Source organism: Miniopterus schreibersii (assembly GCF_964146895.1).
Source record: "Miniopterus schreibersii genome assembly, chromosome: 9".
Taxonomy (NCBI): Eukaryota; Metazoa; Chordata; class Mammalia; order Chiroptera; family Miniopteridae; genus Miniopterus; species Miniopterus schreibersii.
The window spans coordinates 79,890,274-79,910,788 of NC_138118.1; the positions used below are offsets into that span (position 1 = coordinate 79,890,274).

Below are 20,515 nucleotides of genomic sequence, written 5' to 3' on the forward strand. Positions count from 1 at the left end.
TTCTGCAAGATTATAAAAACGGATTCTGTGCCACTTAGGTTCACTCTTACTTACATCTCCAAAAACACAAAACAAAAAAAGAATTCTGATCTGGAAGAGAGCCAGTATGGGGGTTGAGAAAAGGGGGGTCTGTGTTGAAACTTCTAGGTGGAATCCAGTGTCAGCTCGCCTGGTAGACAGTGAGTCATTGTAAGTCAGGGCCATCGAGCTGCTGGAGCATCTCGCTCTTCCGTGACTTTGAGGGACATACTTAACACCTCAGTGCCTCGGTTTCCTTATCTGTAAACTGGGTGTAATCCCAGCAGCTCCCTCACAGGGTTATTGTGAGGATGAAGTGCATTAACTTAAGTGAAGTGACAGCCTGGCACATGGTAGACTCTCAGTCAACACACATTAGCTGTCATTGAAGCACAACCAGCAAACTCATGGTCCTAAATGGCCCAGAAGGGCCCTTCAGCAACATGGGTCTCGTGGGAATTCTGGACTTTGGTTCTCGTGGGGGATGCAGAGGGCATCAGAATTTACTGGGACCGTGATTCCTGTCCCGAGCGCAGCGCTGCATGGCCTACCCTTAACCCAGTGCCATGCCCCCGGGACTCCCACAGGCCACCCCGTGGCCACCCGCGCCGGGTCTGGAGTGGCCCCGGGCACTCACCTTGCCTCCGCCTGGAGTTGAGCTTCCGAAAGCAGGTCCCTTCCACGAGGCGGTTCAGACGCTGCTGTTTGATCAGCTCCAAGATTTCTGGCTGAATCTTCTCCTTGAGCTCCCTGTGGAAATAAACACATATTCGCAGCAGACCTCGAGGACAGGGCTTCGTGGGCAGGGGTACGGGGGGGCGAAGGGGGTGCAGCTGATCTTTTCACGAACACCCCAACACCGCCCAAGCCGTGCTTTAGAGAATCATTCATGAAGCGTCAGGGGACAGGCTTATCTGTTACAATAACACGATAGATCCTCTGACATTTACACGATGCCCACAGAAGCACCAGGCGCTTCAGAGATGTTTTCCTAGACCAAAGTGTCCTGAGAAATTTCTTCTCTTGTTTTACAAAGCCACAGATGTCAACTAAGTTTGCTTCGATTATGTTCTCCAACCACTCCATGCCACACAAGAGTCAGGCTCACATGTCCCTAACTCGGGGCTTGCTCTGAGCTGCGGGTCATCCGTCTTCCCCTGGGGTTTTGTTCCCAGGTGGGGAAAGTGTGGTTTTACTGGCTTTGTTCTCACAAATATTCTTCTAATGCTATCTAAATATTTTTTAATGTTTTTATTTATCTCAGATAGAGAAAGGGAGAGGGAGAGAGAGACAGAAACATCAATGATGAGAGTCACTGATCGGCTGCCTCCTGCATGCCCCCTACTGGGGATTGAGCCAGCAACCTGGGCATGTGCCCTGACCAAGAATCGAACTGTCACCTCCTGGTTCATGGGTCAAAGCTCAACCACTGAGCCACGCCGGCTGGGCTCTAGTGCCACCTAAGGGCAGGTAAATCAGTAAAAGGAGGGTGAATAAGAGGTGGGCCAAAGAGAGTGTGAAGAGCAATTCCAAGTCCAGGCCCCAGGAGGCCAGTGCTGTGCAGGGAAGACAGACAGACACGGTGTCTCGGAGGACTCAGGTGCTCATCCAAGGTGCGTCCTGCTCTGCGTTTCTGGCTGTCACCTGCTCGCTGAGGACCCATGTAAAACTGCAGTGGCCCACCTTGGAAGAGCTGGTTGGTGTCACAGAGGTTTTCCAAAGACACAGGGAAGCATTCCCCTCCCCTGCTGCCTCACCTCCTCCCACCCCGTGCAAGTCTGCAGTTCTGCTCTGCAGTTTCTAAAGGTGACTGGAGGTCTGAAAATGAATGCCAGGCAGATGTCCTAGTCAGGCTATTGTCTTTTCAAACCTGTGCGCTTTTTAAAAACCTTGCCTTAATCTTGCACTTGGCGAAGGAACTGTGGTGAGGCAGACAAGCATCACTGAGGGATTAGTGGGCTGGACCTCAAGTCCTGGCTCCTCCGCTGGCTAACAAGGTCCTCAGCTGTCGAGACTGTGTCCTGGTCCTCGAATGGGGATAAGGCCAGCTCATCTCATATGGATGTGAGAAAACAAAATAGTGGAAGGAGGTGTTCTGCAAATTTCCAAGCATTAGAAATGTCAAATATATAAGAGCCAGTAACAGAAAGAGGGGCAGAAAGAAGAAGAATCAGAATCAGAGAGAGAGAGATGAGAGAGGTTTGAGATGGGCTTCCCGATGACACTCATGTCACAAGCTGGCTTCACACACAAGTGTAGAAGTAGCTGTGTCCAGCAGAATGACACGTGTCAATGTCCACCCCCCCCCCCCCCAGTTCCTTCCCTGTACATTAAAAGGTGACAAAACCAACCTGGCTCTTAGGACAGGACAAGGGAAGACAGCAGGCCAGTTCTAAGAAAAGATGAAGCAAACCCAACAGCCTTCCCGTCTGAGGTTCAGAGCATCTTAAAGACGGAGCTACGTGAAATCATGCGACTGTGGCTGGCGGGCTTGGTGCCGAATCCTGGGAAAAGGGGGCCGCTGCCCCTGCCCCTGCCCCTGCCCCAGCCTCAGCCTGCAGGCTGACAGTCACAGAGCACTAGGATGCACGCTGAGCAGGGCCCAGGGGGCAGGGAGGAGGTGGGTCTCTGCGCCTCTGCGGCTCTCCATGCTTCCCACGCACACTTCTTCAGAGTTATATTGCTTTAATTCTCAGTGGGCCTCCCTCTGGCTGGCTCAAAGGAGCCTCCATAGAATATTGCTTCATGGGCAAAAAGTTTGTTCCCAGTGTTAGAAAAGGTCCCCAACTTTTCAGCTACAAATCCTTAGAGGCTGGTCAGCAACTGGGCCACCTCCCGGTTTGGATCCTTCGACCAGCACCCGTGTTCACCCCTGCCCAGCCTTCCCCAGGGGGCTGCTCAGACTCCATGGCTGGACTGAGGCCTTCAGGAATGTCTTTCCTTGGCCCTCCGTGAAGAGCTCCCAACACGGCCCAGCAGCCAGGTAGACCTTCACTCTAGAAACAGCGAGTCAGAGCCCTCGAGGAGAGGGTCATGGGAAACTTACAGAATTGGGCGAGACTGGAAGTCCTCCTGGTTCATCCTCTCGGACTGGCGGATTTTCAGGATCTCCGTGTAGCTCAGGTTCTGCAGTTTGCTCTTGAACTGGTCCAGGGAGCTAGGCTTGGTTGTAAGAGCTCTCATAACCTGCTCCCTCACCACCTGCATTACCTGTGGGTGAGAAGAAGACAGTGGGGCTCTGGGGTTAATCTTGCCCACTGAAAAGGCTCCAGCCAACAGCCCCCTGCCTCTGCGAACCCCTCTGCGCGCACTCTCAGCCCAGACCTTGAGCACGCTTTTCCAAAGAGTAAACCACCCTCGTGCACAGCTTCCATTTCCTCTTGTATCCTTGGAACCACAAGGGGGAGATGGGCTGGAACTGGGGGCAGAGAGGCTGGGTGTGGGAGGAGCGCTCCACCAGATCTATATTCGACGTGACTCCTACTGAGCCAACACTACAGAGAATGCGCACACAAGAGTGAACGAAGTCCAAGCGACAGCTAGACATCTGCATGAGCGTTATTCTTTTCCAGGAGAAAATCGCAGAGACACAATGAACTGGAAGTTTGGTTGGCGCCAGTTCAAATGAATATGAACTGATAGCCACCCCCGCCCCTCCCCTCCCGGAGTGCTTTCCCCGTGTAGCTCAGGCCCGAGTGCTCATACAAATGATGCATTTGGGGATGTGCGTGTGGTAGGGCTTTTTGAGGTCTATGATATTAGAACAGACATATCCCACTGGAAGCCTCAAGAAAAAGAGAAGGTAATTTGCTGCCTCAGGACAGATCCAGCCCATAAGGAGGCAATTAACCATCGCCTCGGATAATACGGTTCACCTTCAGCAGGGTGTACGAAGCAGGAAGAGGCCAGGAGACAGAGGCATCGAGAGATTGGCAACAGTCTTGCTGCTGCTTTTTCTAACCCTCCACGACAGCTGAGGACAACTGTTAGTAAAGGAACTACTACGTGCCAGGTACTGTGGTCCCCTCCCTCAATCCACTCAGATCTGGAGGCTGACAGTCTCATCATCACATTTGCATATGAAGAAAGGAGGCTTCCAAAGAAACATTAAGTAACTAGTTCAAAGCCACACAGCTGGCTGCCGGTGGCTGAGCTGGGATTTAGACTCGGGACTGTAAATACTCTACTACCTTGCTGCCCATGCCACCATCCTTGGGGTGGTTTAGGAACTTAGAAATAAGAGAAAATTACATGTGCAGGTCAACTCTGTGCTAGATTCTGTGCCAGGCACTTTGCTGCTCACCACCTCTTTTAGAGGAGGTGTCACTGCCACTACTTGAGCATCCAGCACCCCTTCTGAGCCTTCGGTATGGCGTACAGCATCTATAGCGACTCTTGTCACATCGCTAGGAAGAAGTTAGGCTAGTTATTAGTGCACCTGTCCCCCCACCTAGATTGTAAACTGCCGGAGGGCAGGAACTGTTTCTTATTTGTATTTGCGGACCACAGTATTTAACGTAGAATCTTTCAGACTGTAATAATGATTGATATGTTCAATGCCAAAGATCATTAGGCTTCCACTTTGCATCTCTAGAATTAAACACATACGCCCTTAACAGAATTATAAGACAGTTGACCGGCTTACAAAGCCTAAGGAATCAAGTCTTCGGCCTTGGCACGGTATCTTAGGGTCCCAACTGTCGTTCTGGGCTCCCCTCCCAGGCTGAGCTGGAGGGTGACTTGCAGCTCAGCAGAGGGTCCTGGAGAAGCCACAGCAGCAGGCGTTACTGGGCATGGCCATCAATGGGGGATCAATTGACCCAATCAGCGGTGCCCCAGGAAACAGATTTATCTTCATAATGAAGACAAAAGGCTGTCTTGGGGAAGACAGAGACCAACACAGCCCAGCTTCGAAATGACTCCGGTGGGAGTTTTCACTGCTGGGCTTCAGGTCTGGACCATTTTTCTTCCCGGGAATGTTCCTTACACAAACCAAAATGACTGACGGCTCCTGAGGACCACTCTCCCTGGGCTGCTTTTTGCCGAGGCAGCCACCATGGCGAGGACATCTGTCCACATGAATGTCCTCAGTAGGGACCCGAGTTAGCAAGGGTGGTCACCACCTTCCTGTTGAGCCCCCAATGCCTTGGGCTGCAATCAGCATCTGTGTTCCCAGACACAGGCCTGCAGCCTGCGTGCCAACCCTGAGCGGGCAGTCTGAGTGTAGGCCAGTGTCCAGATGGGCCCAGGGAGCCGCACAGAGGACAGTTAGAGACAATATCAAAGGTCACCTTTCAAGCTGACCCTGGGAGCAGAGCAGACAGCCCTGGAGCAGCTAGGAAGGGAGCTAGCTGCTGGAGTACATCCCCTGGATTTTAGCGGCTAATAAAGTAGGAATCAGATGGCAGGGGGTAGTGATGCTGAGGAGGCTTTAAGCATCCTGACAATCTGATCAAAATCCACATTGAGAGCTTTGAGGGCTTTGCCATTAGCCTCCCCGAACAGCTCATTATACAATGCCTGATCCAGGGGTCCCATGCCCTGCTGGCCGGGTGAGCTCACATTTCAAAGACTAAGTGTCAGGGCACTAAAGCTGCCCGCTCCTCACCGGGAGGCATTTTAATTTAAGGTTTAAGGCATCTTTGTAGCCAGTTAAAAAAACACAATGCCTTTCTACCAGCAATTCATCTTAAAATCAATCAGGGCTGGGATTGTTGGAGATCGATGGATATGGCAGCAACATCCCTCTCGCTGTCTTCAGCCTCTACAGGAAGGTCAGTCCCAGAGGAGACAGGAAAGGTGGGGTTTGGGATCGCTGTCTTCTCTCTGCAGCCCCCCCTGAGAGGAGGGAAGAGCTGTGTGATCAAGCTTCCTTTGCCCAGAGAACAGGGAGCCTAATGAATACAGTGATCAGCCCAGATTCGCTGGTTACTAACTGAAGGCCCCGGTGGACCCCTGGAAGCTCCTCTCTCGTGTCTGCTGGAGCCGGTCTCCAGCAGGCCGGGTCCATGCAAATCAACTAGCGGGTGGCCTTTAACCCACAGCTTCCATAGCCAACAGGTGAAGCCAGTCAATCAAGACACAAGGCATGTGTGGCCAGGGCAGTGGAAACAAACCAATCGGTTTTCTTGCAAAGAAAGTTCAAACACTCTTCCAATAGGGATCGGTAGGATTGGGGGGAAATGACTACAAATGTTTAATAATTATGCTACTGCTGGTTTTCTAAAGCTGGTTTATCAAACAGCCATACTTTACCAAGCATGGGCGTGGAAAGCCATGCCCAGTCTCCCCAACACTAACACTGGGGTCGCTATGGAGATGCTGTTCTCTTGCAGCTACGGCTGACCACGTGGGGGTGGGGTGGGGGTGGGGGTTGGGGTGGGCTGACTCTTGGGGGAGCTTCCAGAAAGCAAGGGAGGAATTTCATCGAAGAAGTAACAGCCGGAAAGGATGTTTCCTTTTAAGATACATGATCATGATGCCAAAAAATTCGGAGCTGAATGGTTAGAAGCTCCCTACTGTTTTTGTTGATGAGTGAATGGCATCTACATATTTCCCTAAACGTCTCGGGCTGTTTACCAACAAATCTGAGATCCACTCAGTGCCCCTCTCCACTCACTCATTGGTAAGACTTGAAAAAAGGAGTGAATGGTAACTGCTCACGTTTGGTGATCTCAACCTCGGCGGATGGTGGGCTTTTACCTAATTCATCTCTACGTGTCCAGCACCTAATGTCCGTTTCATACCTATTCGGACAGTGAACGAATGAACTAAAAGGCAAGTGGACAGAAGGCTACCAGTGGGCACAGCTCAATCAGCCTCAGGCATCTCTAAAATTAGTCACCGTTAAGAAGCAAATGCAACGTCTACAGGGAAGGTGAAACCCTAACCCTGCCCGTTCAGGTCTCCCAGCAGGCTTTGCATAGCTATGAAATAGTGACAAACGCGATGACACGCTCTGGCCCTCTGGAAGAGAGATCGAATAAAGGTCTCGGAGCAGACCGCTCAGGCAAGGCCTGGGGGAATTCGGGTGGGAGAGGCCAGGTCTGGCTGCAAGGAGTTAGCTCTACCCAGGCAAGGCGGCCAAACTCGGGGAAATTAGTCATTGCAGTAGTAGGTCACTGGGGAAGGACCGAGCCACCAAAATGAAAGTGTTGGTGACGGTGGTCAGCCATCGGAGTGGGCGGGGAAGATGGCCACACAGTGGGACTTAAACTTTAGCAGGTCTAAAGCCTGGTACAGACAGGGAAGGACTGTTCTTGCCACTCTCCTCCAAATACTCTCCTTTTTTTTTAAAAAAAAATGTGTTTTTTTTTAAAAAAATTGATTTTAGAGAGAGGAAGGGAGAGTGAGAGTGAGAGAGAAACATCAACATCCATCGATCGGCTGCCTCCTGCACGCCCCCTGATGGGGATGGAGCCTGCAACAAGGGCATGTGCCCTGACTGGGAATTGAACTGGTGGCCTCCTGGTGCATGAGGTCACTGAGCCACACTGGCCTGGCCAAATAGTCTCCTTTTGAGTAGTCATCAAACCAGCAGTGTGACATTTTAAATGGAGAATTTTTTGTTGAGAAATTTAAAACACCCTGATATGCATTTTAATTTTTAAATCAATTCAGAATCAACAGACTCTCTGCAGGGTAAACGTGTTTTGATTTTCTAAATGTTATCTATTAAGTTGTCAATTCCTAGTATTGCATCAGAAGCTTTAGAAGTATATATTCAATCCTGTATCAGCTCAGCTAACACTTATTAGGCAGCTCATATGCGCTAATCACTGGGTAAATGCTGGCAACGCAAAGAGCCAGAGCTCACCCTCGCTCAAGGTCAGCAAGGGGGCGGGAGGCTGTAAACAAGTAACAACAGTAGATCCTAATAAGTGCTTTTAGAGGCATGGGCTGTCGATATAATTTGGGGGAAGGGAAAACAAAGTGATTATTAAGCCCAGCACGGGTTTCTATGCGCGCAAGTATACTTCTACTCCTACCCTATAGCTTCAACGGCTGCACTTCTCACAGTGTACTGAAATTACGTGCTCATGACTGTCTCCCGGTGGGCACTCGAGCCCTTTGAAAGAGACTCTATACCTCTTTTTTTTTTTTTATCACTAGCGAATTTTACAGTGTCTCATACTTGGAAAACCTCCCCCCTCGGTCCAATAAACTGAAGGTCAACCAGATTTTATTTCTGAGTTCCATGTTAAAATATGGTTTCGGGGGAGTATAACGCACTGGGGTCGAAGGCCTGTGATCACTTTAAGCAGAGGGAAGGAGGTGGCTTACTGCGGCAGCAATGACGCATGAACTCTGGTTAGCGCCCTGCTACGCCAACGTTCTGCTGGGTTTCTCCCAGGGTGTGAGCTGGGACACCTCGTAAGTCCCCAGCCTCTTCTTCTCCATGGTTGGTTATTACTGTCCCAAGGCAGCAGAATGCTTCCCAAACTAAAGTAACTGTGAACCATGTCTTCTCTTTAAAGGAGGACCTGTCAACCGCTATAGCCACAAAGCTCAGACAAATAAAGCAGCCCAGAGGGGTTTGATTCTGCAAAATCCTGACAGTTACTTCGTGGTTTAGAGCTGATGCACCCAAGGAAGACCCGAAATGGTTCCTGCGTTTTTCCACTCATTCCTCTCTGCTCGTCCACTACATCCCTCACAGCTGGATGAAGGCAGCTGTTCCTGCAGTTTCCAGAAACCCACTGGGTCTGCCGTGTTTTCACCTGAATGCAGTCCCTCCCCTTTGTGATGGGTCCCTTGGAGGAAACAGCACAGATGGCGATTATACGGCACATACACCTTCATTCCTTTCCTCCTTGCCAGTGGCAGGCATCACTAATCCATCACAGCACACTTTTCTGATGAACCCGGGACTCCGCCTGCACGCAGCCAGAACCAATCAGTTGAGTTTGGGATTCACAAGGGCACCCATCCTCCATCACTGGATCAGTGAGCAATAGAAAATCTTACCTAACACATCTGACTGCTCTTTAACTTTGGATTAGATTTTCTTAAAAGTCCCACTGCCCCCTAAAGGAATGTCTTTGAGTCCTTTTAGTGCATGAGCTTATGTTCAACACTTTTTCAATCCAGCCCGGCTGATGTGGCTCAGTTGGTTGGGCCTGCCCCATGCACCAAGAGGTCGAGGTTCGATTCCCAGTCAGGGCACATGCCTGGGTTGCTGGCTTGAACCCCATTAGGGGGCGTGCAGGAGGCAGCTGATTGATGTTTCTCTCTCATTGATGTTTCTCTTTCTCTTTCTCTCTCCCTCTCCCTTCCTCTCTCTCTAAAAAAAAATCAATAAAAAGATAAAAAGATATTTAAAAAAAGAGAGAAAACACCAGACCCAAAAGCATTGTCTATGGCAGAAGACATCCCTTCCCTAGTTAGGATAACCAAGTCATAGCGGTGCTTCTAAATGAGTCCCCTTCCTCAAGAGCCCACCTCCCGAGCTCCCATCAGCCAACCTTCAACTATTTGTCTTTGGCTAACTGGGTTTCTAAGACGGCTCTGCAAACTGCTCACTGCCGCTCATCATAAATCAGTGCCAACCTAGACAGGCTCCGGCCCCAGCGGAGAACCCAGTGGCTGGGCTCGTCACCCACCCCCTAATGAAGCCACATGAGTGATGACCGCGGGGAAACGCGGGCGCAGAGCGTGAGTCGGCTAAATGAGGATTGCTTCAGGCCGCACACCTAGGCGGGTGGCCTGACAGATCTGTGCATCCGAACTGTTCCAGACACACAGCAATTTTCCAATGTGGCGAAGCTCACTGGCATTTATTTAAAGTGTTAACTTGTAAGAGGGATAAAGTTTGGGTCACTTAGTGGGTACATCCAACAACTTAAGGGATGTTGGCTAGATATATCTAAGCTGTAATAATTCTTATTCACTAAAGGAAACCATAAGGGTGGGTTGGTAGCTTTGTGGAAGCTACAAAGAATGTGGAAAGCCCTGAATTACAAAAAAAGGTACTCACCGTGTCTATATTTTATTAAGAAATGATCATGCTTTGCAAAAAATAAATAAATAGAAAACCATCCTGCAAAAGAAGCACATTTAATTATCTCTAAGATTAATGTTAGCAGGGATTGGGTAAGTCACAGGGGAAAGACAGGAGAAAGCTGCTGAGCCACATCCAAAGGGACTTCTTTTTGAAATGATCAGAATATTAATAACAGAGCTCATGAGGGACAGACCCTAAGAATATTCCAGGGTATATACATACCCATAACAGACATGGGGAAAGAGATAAATGAAGTTAAGAGAAAACTAGAACACTGGGTAGGCACTAAATGGGTCATATTCTTTCTCACTTTATTATTTTGATATATTTCCTATGGTTCTTTAGCAATGGAGGGGAAATACATGAACTTTAGAAACAAGGAGGTCTATGGTAACTTACTTATAATCTCTGAGCCTTAATTTCCTCTTCTTTAAAATGAGGATAATATTTCCAATCATTAGGACTATTCAATCAGAAAATGTAAATGAAAGTACCTAAAATAATTCCTGACACATAGCAGGTACTTCTGACACACAGTAGGTACTCAATAAATAGCAGGTTCGCCTTTGCTTTTCTTCACATTTATGGCATATCACTTCTGCCTTCTGTTTTAGCTTCCTTTGTGTGTCTTTGTTAAGCTATGAAAGTTTCTCAAAGTCAAGATTTGTGCGAGTGTCTGCCTGCACAGCACCTTGCAGTCGGCTCAGGAAGGGTGCGACAAATGCTCCCTGAACACGTGGTTGAAGGACTCGACCCATCGGACAAGGGACAGCACAGCACGCAAAATAGGACTGCTGGTGCCGACAGCTCCGTTAACGTGACGATCACACTGTGGGCAATTTATAAATCCACATTTACCTCGTTCATTAGAGCAGCTTCCTCAAGGGAGGCTCTGGTCATAGCAAGTACTCAATAAATATTAAATGACAGAATACTTTAATACACCTTCGTATCTGCTTGGGGGACTCTGTTGATGTCAAGGACTATTTATGGCATTAGAGAGGAGAAATGCCAACAAGGCTCAGCAGGAGGAAAAATGTGTGAAAAAATTTATTTCAGGGAAAATTGTACAGAGCTTGTGATAACAGAGTCCAAAGAGGGAGGTGACAACTGCAGAATGTTTATATTCTTGGGAAAGTAAAGTGACTCGAGTCCTGAGAAAAAGATTTTGAGTAGTGGACAGAAGAGTTAAAAGGAGCCTGGGGCCCTGGCCGGTGTGGCTCAGTTGGTTGGGCATCATGCGTGCGCTGAAAGGTGAAAGGCTGTGGCTTCGATTCCCGGTTGGGGCACATGCCTGGGTTGTGGGCTCGATCCCAGGTGGGGGGTGCAGGAGGCAGCTGATCAATGTTTCGCTCTCGCATCGATGTTTCTCTCTCAAAATCAATTAAACAATCTTAAAAAAAGGAGGCCGTGTGCCACAGCTCCTGTGGACCACCATTGCTTGCTGCTCTCCCGCTGACTTGTGTAGACAATGAATCGTGTGGCCGTGAGTGGACTCCTCCAATCGAGCAGCAGCAGGAAAGGACCCTCGATGGTCCCTCAACTATGACCCTGCAGGTTAGGGGTTTGTGTGGCGTTTCAAAGCCCTACGCTCTACTGAAAGCAGGGATTATTAACTCGGAGCTCTTCAAATCACCTGAAATTGTCACGGTTTGTGCACATGTATAAGCGTGTTTTTCCCCCCTGGGGAAACCGTGGCTTTCACCAGGCTCTCCAAGTTGGTCACGAGGAGGCCACGGTGACCACTGATTTAAAGGGGACTGCTGCAGACCACAGCTTTGAGCTACAGCCTGATGTGCCCCTGGAACGTTTTCTTCTGAAGTGTCCCATCAGCACCTTTCCCAGGACATTTCTAAAACTCAGCCTCCCTTCCTTTAAAAATGGCCCTTCCCGGGGCATTCCCTAGGAGGGTTCATAGCATCCACCTCTGGACCAAAAAGGGTGACATCGCCACGGGCCCTCCTCTCTCTCTCTCTCTCACCCTCTGTGTCCAATGGTCAAGCTTCTCAGCTTTGCGCTTTTCCTTCCACTCCCCTTCCTTTGCCTGCTGAGGTCCCATGTCCCCGGTTCAGAGCCCCCGGCTTGCCTCTCTCCCTCCACATTGGACCCCCCACCCCTCCTCCACAGAGGGACCTGCGTGACGAGCAGGACAAACTGCCCACGTGGAGGACCCCGGTGCTCAGCGGCCGAGAGCCTCACTTTCATTATGAAAACGACTGTCCTCCACCGTGGGGCTCTGCCTACGTCTTCCAGCTCATCAGCTCCCGCCCGTCTCCCGATTCAGACGCTGCCTTCTAGAGACACCGGCGCCCGGTGATTTCCTTTTCTTTCATGCCGATGCCTCCTTTGGAAGCGGCCCCTCCTGGACAGGCTAGCGGCCCCTCCTGCCCTCAGGCGCTGTCACCCGGCCCGAGCTGTGTCCCTGTACTGGAGGGTTAGGCTAAGCAAGCACCCCCTCCACCCTTCACCGAACTGTCAGCATCTTCGGGCAAGGACACTTATTATGTTTTACCTTCACCCAAGGGTACAGCTACTGACTTTACAGAGAGGTGGAGAGAGAGAAACATCAGCTGGTTGCCCCCGTATGCTCCCTGACTGGCGATCCTACCTGTAGCCTGGGTATACGCCCTGCCCGGGAATCGAACCCGCAACCTCTTGGTGTCCAACCAACCGAGCCACCCGGCCAGGGCCAGGACACTTCTTACTAACTGTGTGGTCCCCATACCTAGACTATGGCCTGGCTCCTAGGATCAGTGGCGCGCTCATTTCCTTCTGGCCGGGGGACCCTGAAAGCATCGTGGCTGCTCTAACGGCGCGGCGACAGCAGCGAGGCAGGAAGCCATCCGGAAGGAAGGTAACGAGCAAGCAGCTCGCACGCCAAGGCCTTGGCAGGAAAGTACAAAATCTGCTTAATTCATGAATCCTGCCCCCTTGACACTGACCTGAGTGTCAGCCAGCTGAATGACAATTCAGTCCCCCTCAATTTTTCACATGGGTCAGCTCCCCCAAAGTGCCATGTTATTCCGTCAACACAGCGCTGCTTGTGGCGAAAGAGCTGATGGGTGCAGGGGGCTCTGCTGGACCCCTCACGACACGCCTCCCTCTCGCGACTGACGGTCTGTTAGAAAGCCTAAGGCTTTTGGCCTCTGAATTTGCTTCTGTGAAACAGGTGAGAAAACCTACCCCAGAGAAGTCAGCGCGAAACAGACAACGCCCGGGAACTAACTGTAAGGTGCTATGCACTCTGGAGACCTGGGAGGTGCCTGGGAATAAACGGCTAAGATGAAACAGACCTATTTTTGGTAACTGTTCGACCTTGCTCAAGACGCCAGTCATGCTACATGCATATTTGAAATAAAACTACTCAACAAGGTTGCTCAACATGTTTATTTTCTTAAATTAAGAAATGGGGGAATTAAGAATGATTTTAGAGTTTGAGGGTTCTTATTGGAAGAGTGAGAGCAGAGGTAAGCAAAGCTGACACCGCGCTCGGCCCTGTGTGAGTCCTGGATGTGCGCCCTCTGGGAGCAGAGGAGAGCCCCTCTGTCATGCCAGCCCCTCAGCCCACAGCACAGGGAGAATTCATGAGGGGGGAGGCACAGAGCCAGGTTGAATCAACAACCTGCAGAGCCAGAAGGCCCGACCGCTGTTCTCTAACCCTCCTGTCTCCAGGCAGAGCCCAAATAGCACGGCCTTGTGTCGGAAACCCAGGAAATCAAAGCAAGAGGGATGCTCACAGCTGAGTCACCGCAAGTGGCAGATGACATGGCAGATCCCAGAGCAGGAGGCAAGGCCCGGGGGAGGCGAGAACAGAGGCGTCACCGTGGCGCCCAGTGTGAGACAGGGCCACTTCCTCCCGAGACCAACAACTGCTCGATGAAGTCCTGGGGGGCAAAGTTATAAGAGATGTGGTGTTTCTGTGACGCATCCTTCTGCAGCAGAAAGAGCCCTGGCTTTGCAGCTGGAGAGCTGGGGGCTCCAGTTTTCTACTTGCCATGGTTCAGTTTCATCACGTCTCAAAGGGAACAACAACGTCTCCCTCCCTGAGTGGCTGCAGAGATGAAATAAAACGCAGCCCCTACCACGGTGCCTGGTGACAGGTGTTCAGCACACTTGTGAGGTCCCTCCTCCCTCCCCTTTTCACTTTCTTCTTTTATTTAATCCCCACCTGAAGATATGTCTGTTTTCATTGATTTTAGAGAGAAAGGAAAGGAGAGGGAGAGAGGGAGAGAGGGAGAGAGAAACATCAATTCGAGAGTGAAACATGGATCAGTTGCCTCCCACACCTGCCCTGACCGGGAATCGAACCCGCACCTTTCAGTGTACGGGACAGAAGTCCAACCAACTGAGCCACACCAGCCACGGCTAATTCTACTTCCTTCTTAATCATTTCTAGTCATGACACGTGTGCACGAACGGGGAGATTACGGATCATCGAATTCCAGCCTGGAGCAGTGACGATCTCTGCCACCTCCTGCCACACGGCTCTTCAGCTCTGCTGCCAGAGCTGCGAATATGGGCTTTGGTTAGGGGAGCACTTGGCCGCAGCTGTTAAAATATGCCTCCCATGCAAGGTTTCATAAATGCAGATGATGCAGAAGTGTGTATCCAAATGCAAGGCGCGGTACAGATGCAGCAAGCAGGGCGCAGTTTGCGTGAAGCAGCCCAGCTCTCTAAGGCAGTGCCCGCCGCCCACCCGCCCTTTTAGCAGTCGAACCCTTTTTCAAGGAAACCGGACAGCAAACAGAGGCGAGCCTTGTCCGGGTGCAGCTGGAGGAGGAGCCCTGAGCTCGGCCCCTCCCAGCCCCAGGCTGGGGGACACAGGTCTCGGACACCAGCCCTGCGCTCCCCAGGAGAGGCAGGCCCATCTCAGGGGAGGGACTGCTTCTCAGGGCTACTGAGCGAGAGGCTGCTCTGAGTGGGAGCGGTAATGAGCTTAACGATGCCCCAAACTGTAATTACCGCCAGCCTGGCTGTGCTGCCACTGGAGGGACTTTGCACGAATTTCAGGCAGAAAGGAAGCTGCAGTGAAATCCGATGACTAGAAGCTGCTCGCTGAGATTCCTGAGAGAGGCTGAGTGAGACTCACAGAGTCTTTGGTGCAAACAATACCTGATTGCCTGAAAAGTGCTGAGAATACCATGATTTCATTTATCAACTGTTACTCTTTCATAATTTCAGATCTTGCTTCCAACTGATAGTGTGACCTTCGGCAGCAATACTGGGATCCCATTTCCTTATTGTGGGTGGGATGTGTTTCATAAGAAATATCCTAAAAGCGCTACCTACAAAATGAAAAATGGTTGAATTTGCCTACATTACATAGTAAGGATTTTTGTTCAAAAAACAAAATTATTTCCCTGGCCGGGTGGCTCAGTTAGTTGGAGCCTTGTCCTGTACATCAGAAAGGTCACTGGTTTGACCCCCGGGTGAGGATGTGTGCGGGAGGCAACCAATCAATGTTTCTCTCTCACATCGATACGTCTTTCTCTCTCTCTCAAATCAATAGAAAACATATTCTCTGATGAGGAGTGAAAAAAAAAAAAAGTTGGTCCATACCAAATGTTGGTGGGGATGCGGGGAGGTAAGAACTCACATGCACTGTTTCCAGTCAGAAAATCTGGTTGAAACTTGGTATGTATACAGCCTATGACTCCAAGGTCTAACTTGGGCACACGTCCCAGAAATAATCCTCACACAGGCTCCCAAGGGTTACAAATGGGAATGCCAGTGGCAGAATTTTTTGCGACAGTGGGGTCTGGAGCAGTGTGTGCACATCCGCGGGGAGGGACGTAAATTAAACAGAGCGAATGCAGACAGTGACACACCAGGCAGACGCTGGAGTCACCCAGAAGCAGGGATGTACCTGAAAACATAATGTTGAGTGAAAAGGTATAAAACAGCCTCACTTTTTACAGTCTAATTACAGATCTATCATTTACATAACTAACAATCTACACACACGCCAAGACAGAGAGGTATTTTATAAGGACACAGACACGTTCTCATTCCAGCATGTTCAGGGCGATCTCCAGGGGGAGGGGAGTGGTGTGGGGAGGGGGGTGAGGGGAGAGGGGTGAGGGGAGAGGGGTGATGGGGAGAGGGGTGATGGGGAGCGACGGCACAGTAAGGGGAAAGCCCTGCACGGACTTAAAGTGACCATGAGCTATGGGCTGAGGAATATGTATAACTCAGCTCGGTGTCTGAGGGCCACTTAGTTCTTATAAAGTATTTACTTATTTTTATTTACTGATTTGAGAGGGAGGAAGGGAGAGAGAGAGAGAGATTGATTTGTTTTCTCATTTATTCTTGAATCCAGTGGTTGCTTCTTGTAAGTACCCTGACCGGGGATCGAACCCACAACCTTGGCGTATTGGGATGACACTCTAACTGACTGGGCCACCCGGCCAGGGCCAGGCCAGTTAATTCTTAAAACATTGCCGAGTTCCTGGGAAATCAAATGAGACCTATAAGCCAAATTTCCCGGCAATATAGGAGGTGCTCAACACCTACCTGCTTCCCCCATGACTCTGAGAAAATAGAAAAGGAATGGAGTTTTCTTTCCCTTGTTTCTCCAATAATTTAATGAGGAAAATAAATAAGAGTCTCAAGAAAATGAGGTACTAAGTGTAGCACTCAGATATAGGTATAGAGGATGGATTCTCACACCTGTTTGCATATCAGAATCACACAGAAGATAGACAAAAACTACAGCTAACCAGGCTCCAACCTCCCGGAGCAGAGTGGATCGTCATATCTAGGGGTGAGAGATGACAGACCAGGGACAGGGTCTGCAGAGCAGAATCTGAAAAGCATGGGCACCGTGCCCGAGGGGTTGTCCACTGTCATCTCAGGACTTGTGTTCTTTGCATCATTGCTTTTACAACCTTTGACGGCTTTTGCTAAATAAAGCAGCACCGAATTGCTCAAAAAGAAATATATTCCAAGATATACGACTAGTGTATACAGTCTGCTGCTCCATCTGGTCTTCTCAAATCCTTGCATTTTAGAAAATAATGTGTAGATAGGTCTATAAATTGCTCCTCCAACAAAACAGAGTAGACTCGCTTTAGGGGGTATGGGAAAGTATTTTTCCCCTTTGGTTTATCTGCAGCAAGAAAGCTAATCTATAAGAGCAAGCAATTATGCATGCATTCATTCACTCATTCATTCATTCGGTCAACAGCTGGACTAAAATGAAATATTGAGGATGTACTTGATTCAAAGGATGGTTCGGGTAGCTTATAGTAATTTAACATCCATAATAAAATAATGTGCACAAACTTAGGAATTTCCTTTGCACAGCTCTGTATTCAAGCAAGTAAACGTGCACCTTGGGTTGGTAGGTCCAGGAGGCAGAGAGTGTATCTCTCTGTTGGATGTCACCACGTGCTTCGTGGGACCCAGTATTTGGTTACTACTGACTAGAACAATCACTCATTTCTCTATTTTATTTCCCACAGTATTTGGCACCACAAGTCTGCATTATCCAGGGCTGCTCAGGTGCAGGCTGGACAACCTTGAGCCTGAAGGTTACCCCCAGTGAATTCCTGAATGGATCTCTCTTGCCAGTGGGTTAGGCTCAGGCTGGCTCAAGAGAAGCAGCATTTGGTAAAAGAGGAAGAAATGTGGGCTTGAAGTCAGGTAACCCTGGGATTGAGACCCGGCTCTGTCACCTAGGGGCTGAGCCTCAGTCTCCCCATCTGTGGAATGGGATAATGGCATCAACCCTGCTGGGCTGCTGGAGAATCAGGTACTGGATGTACAGTGCCTGGACCAGAGCGGGCCTGGTGGATGTGAAGCGAGGCTGCTGTTGCTCCGGCTGTGTTAGGACCTAGTCCTCTGAGAGCTCTGGCCCCCCAGTGCTCACAGAGCCCCAGTTCCCACCTCTATGCTCTGGGATGTGTGCTGGACTCATGGGGGACAGTTTCTACAATGCAAAGCTCTCAGGAGAAAGGAGCCCTATTGGCAACTTGGCTGTGACTGGAAGAATCCTTCTAACCCTTCCCGGCCCCTGGTCCCTGATGTCCTAGCCAGTCCCATCACTCCAGCTCCAGCCAGCATGTGGAAATGATAACTTAAACTTGGTGGACCATTCAGAAGTCTAATGTGTCAGCACTGGGACTCCCCACGGTGTGCCAGCAGCTCCCTACCCCCTTCAGCATCACAGTGATCTGATCAGCATGCTTGGTTCTTCCCCTTGGGCATTCCGGCCTGGACTAGCATCTGACAGCTTTCTCTTCCAAGGCCAGCCTCAGACATTACCCTCTAGCCTGGCCTGCAGGACCCAGACCTTTCTGCCTTGAGCAATACCCCTCTCGGCCAAGCCATTCCAGAGCCAACACAGAGGGTTCTGGACCTTTTCAAAAAATATTTGTCTAATACAAGAGTCAGCGAGTCCATGAAAACGAATGACAGAAGGAATGAAATGTGTCACTGCTTATTTCCGAGTAAGATTTGGATTGACTGGGGAGCTGGACTGCTGCCTGGTGCCAGCAGCTGTCACCTGGCGCCACCTCTGGAGAGAGACAGTGACCTCACATAGCTCCGCAGAGTTCACGTTTTCCTGTCCGGCTGACTTGTGGATATTAAACATGACAGCTGCAACCTCCAAAACCACATGGTTCTTTAAAATTTAATTATAAACCTGGCGCTTGGTTTATATCCTAAAACATAATCTCTCACCCTGTTCATTAATTTACATATTCCCATAATGAAATTCATATATATATATGCAATCTTTTAATGAATGTCAATAGATCGTGATGGTGTTATGCATGAAAGGTTTAAAAAAATCTGGCGCCGAATACATCCACATTAAATCACTCTCCAAAATGGTAATTTAAGAACCAAACTTCTTGTTGCTTTCTGCCGCTTTACTTTTCTGCTGCTAGACTATCTTACCTCTCCTGAAATGTCACGTTTGAGAAGTCCTTTTTGACTCCCCCACGAGTCACTCTCTTCTCTGTACACCCAACCTCTTCTTACAGGCCTCTATGAGCACCTTCCGTGATCAGTTTCAAGGTCTATGTCCTTGAGAAGCAGTGTGGCCTTGCGGTCAGGAGCTGGCCCACTGGACCAGAATTTCTGTCTTTAGAACTGAGCTCTGCCACCTACTAGCTATGTGGCCTTGTCAGGTTCCTTAATCTCTCTTGGCCTCAGTCATTTCAACTGCAACATGGGGATAACAATACTACCCTACCCCAATATTATCATAATCATTGCTGCTACTATTATTACTACTATTACTACCCCCTTCCCAGCAGGCCTGCGATCTCCCGACACCAGAACTAAGGCTCCCTCTTCCTTGCGCGTGGCTGAAGAGTCAAGCCTAATTGTCCGTATGCTGCAGGCATTCAACAGCTCTCAGTGAGCTCTCCAGAGTCCCTTATTTCCAACACAAACAAGTCCCCAGAATGTTCCTCAGTGGAGAAAGGGTCCAGGTAGGATTCTTAGTCTGAGCTGCTATAACAAATTCCCATGAACTGTGCAGCATATAAACAACAACAGAAATTCATTTCTCATAGTTGTGGAGGCTGGAAGTCTAAGGGTGTCAGCAGGGTTGGGCAAGGGCCCTCTTCCTGGCTCATCCCTGGAGTCCTTTTCCTGCGTCCTCATGTAGTAGAAGGGGCTGGGAGCTCTGTGGGAATCTTTTATAGGGACACTAATCCCATTCATGAGGGTTCTGCTCTCGCAGCCCCACACCTTCCAAAGGCCCTATCTCCTAACACCATCATCAATGGGGGGTAGGGTTTCAACATATTAAAGGGGGGATTCACAAGCATTCAGACCATAGCAGATTCACTGCAAATCCCCCATAGCTATGGCAGTCACTTATCTTTCAAGGTGGTATATCTCCCGAGCAAGTTCTCCGAGGATCACATCCGTCTGTAGGGCATTTGCTGGGCTTTAGCTCTTAGAAGGTGCCCAGGTAAGGTCGAGCCATTCCGCAGGGCGTAGGCCCTCTCTGCAACACCTGCTTAACACTGTCCAGAGCTCTTCCCCTTCTCCACCAACACTTGGGATTCTATATGCTTGCTCCTTGCAAACTGTTTCCTTCTGTTCCCTAACAGGAATGAGGCAAATTTCAGGGAAACAAGGTATGGTATCCATTTACAATAAAATATTTAAAAATTCCAATAACAATAAGTAGGTGGTCCAGTCGCCCAACGGAAGCAACGCCACGTGGAAGAGAGGGGGCTGAGCTGACCAATGTACTTGAAAGCAAACCCACAGACTCATTAGCTATTTTACTCTGAATGCATTTTCTCTCAACCTACAAATTCACAGATGCTCACGAACTTCTATTTGTTATTTTACTTTACATCTTTAAAAATTTTTACAGTCTTTTCCCCTTTTGAAGTCAGATATCACAGACTGAAGGAAAAAACACAACAGATAATTGAGTTCTTTTATTAGCCTCCTTCACCAGGCACTTGAAGAGACATTCTATTTATTCTTGGCTTTGGGGAAAATTTCAGCCTACAGATTATT

The 20,515-nt window shown here is 49.5% G+C and overlaps 1 protein-coding gene across 4 annotated transcripts in view; it reads right to left on the minus strand.

The window, feature by feature from the left end:
• The window catches only part of ELMO1 (engulfment and cell motility 1), a 349,884-nt gene that overhangs the window by 20,407 nt on the left and 308,962 nt on the right, over positions 1-20,515 (minus strand). For all 4 annotated transcript variants that reach the window (XM_081146832.1, XM_081146833.1, XM_081146834.1 and 1 more), the window contains 2 exons: positions 3,065-3,228; positions 656-768 (listed from right to left, as the gene is read on the minus strand). In XM_081146832.1, the coding sequence (XP_081002958.1) occupies positions 656-768; positions 3,065-3,228 (277 nt within the window). The remainder of the gene's footprint in view (positions 1-655; positions 769-3,064; positions 3,229-20,515) is intronic.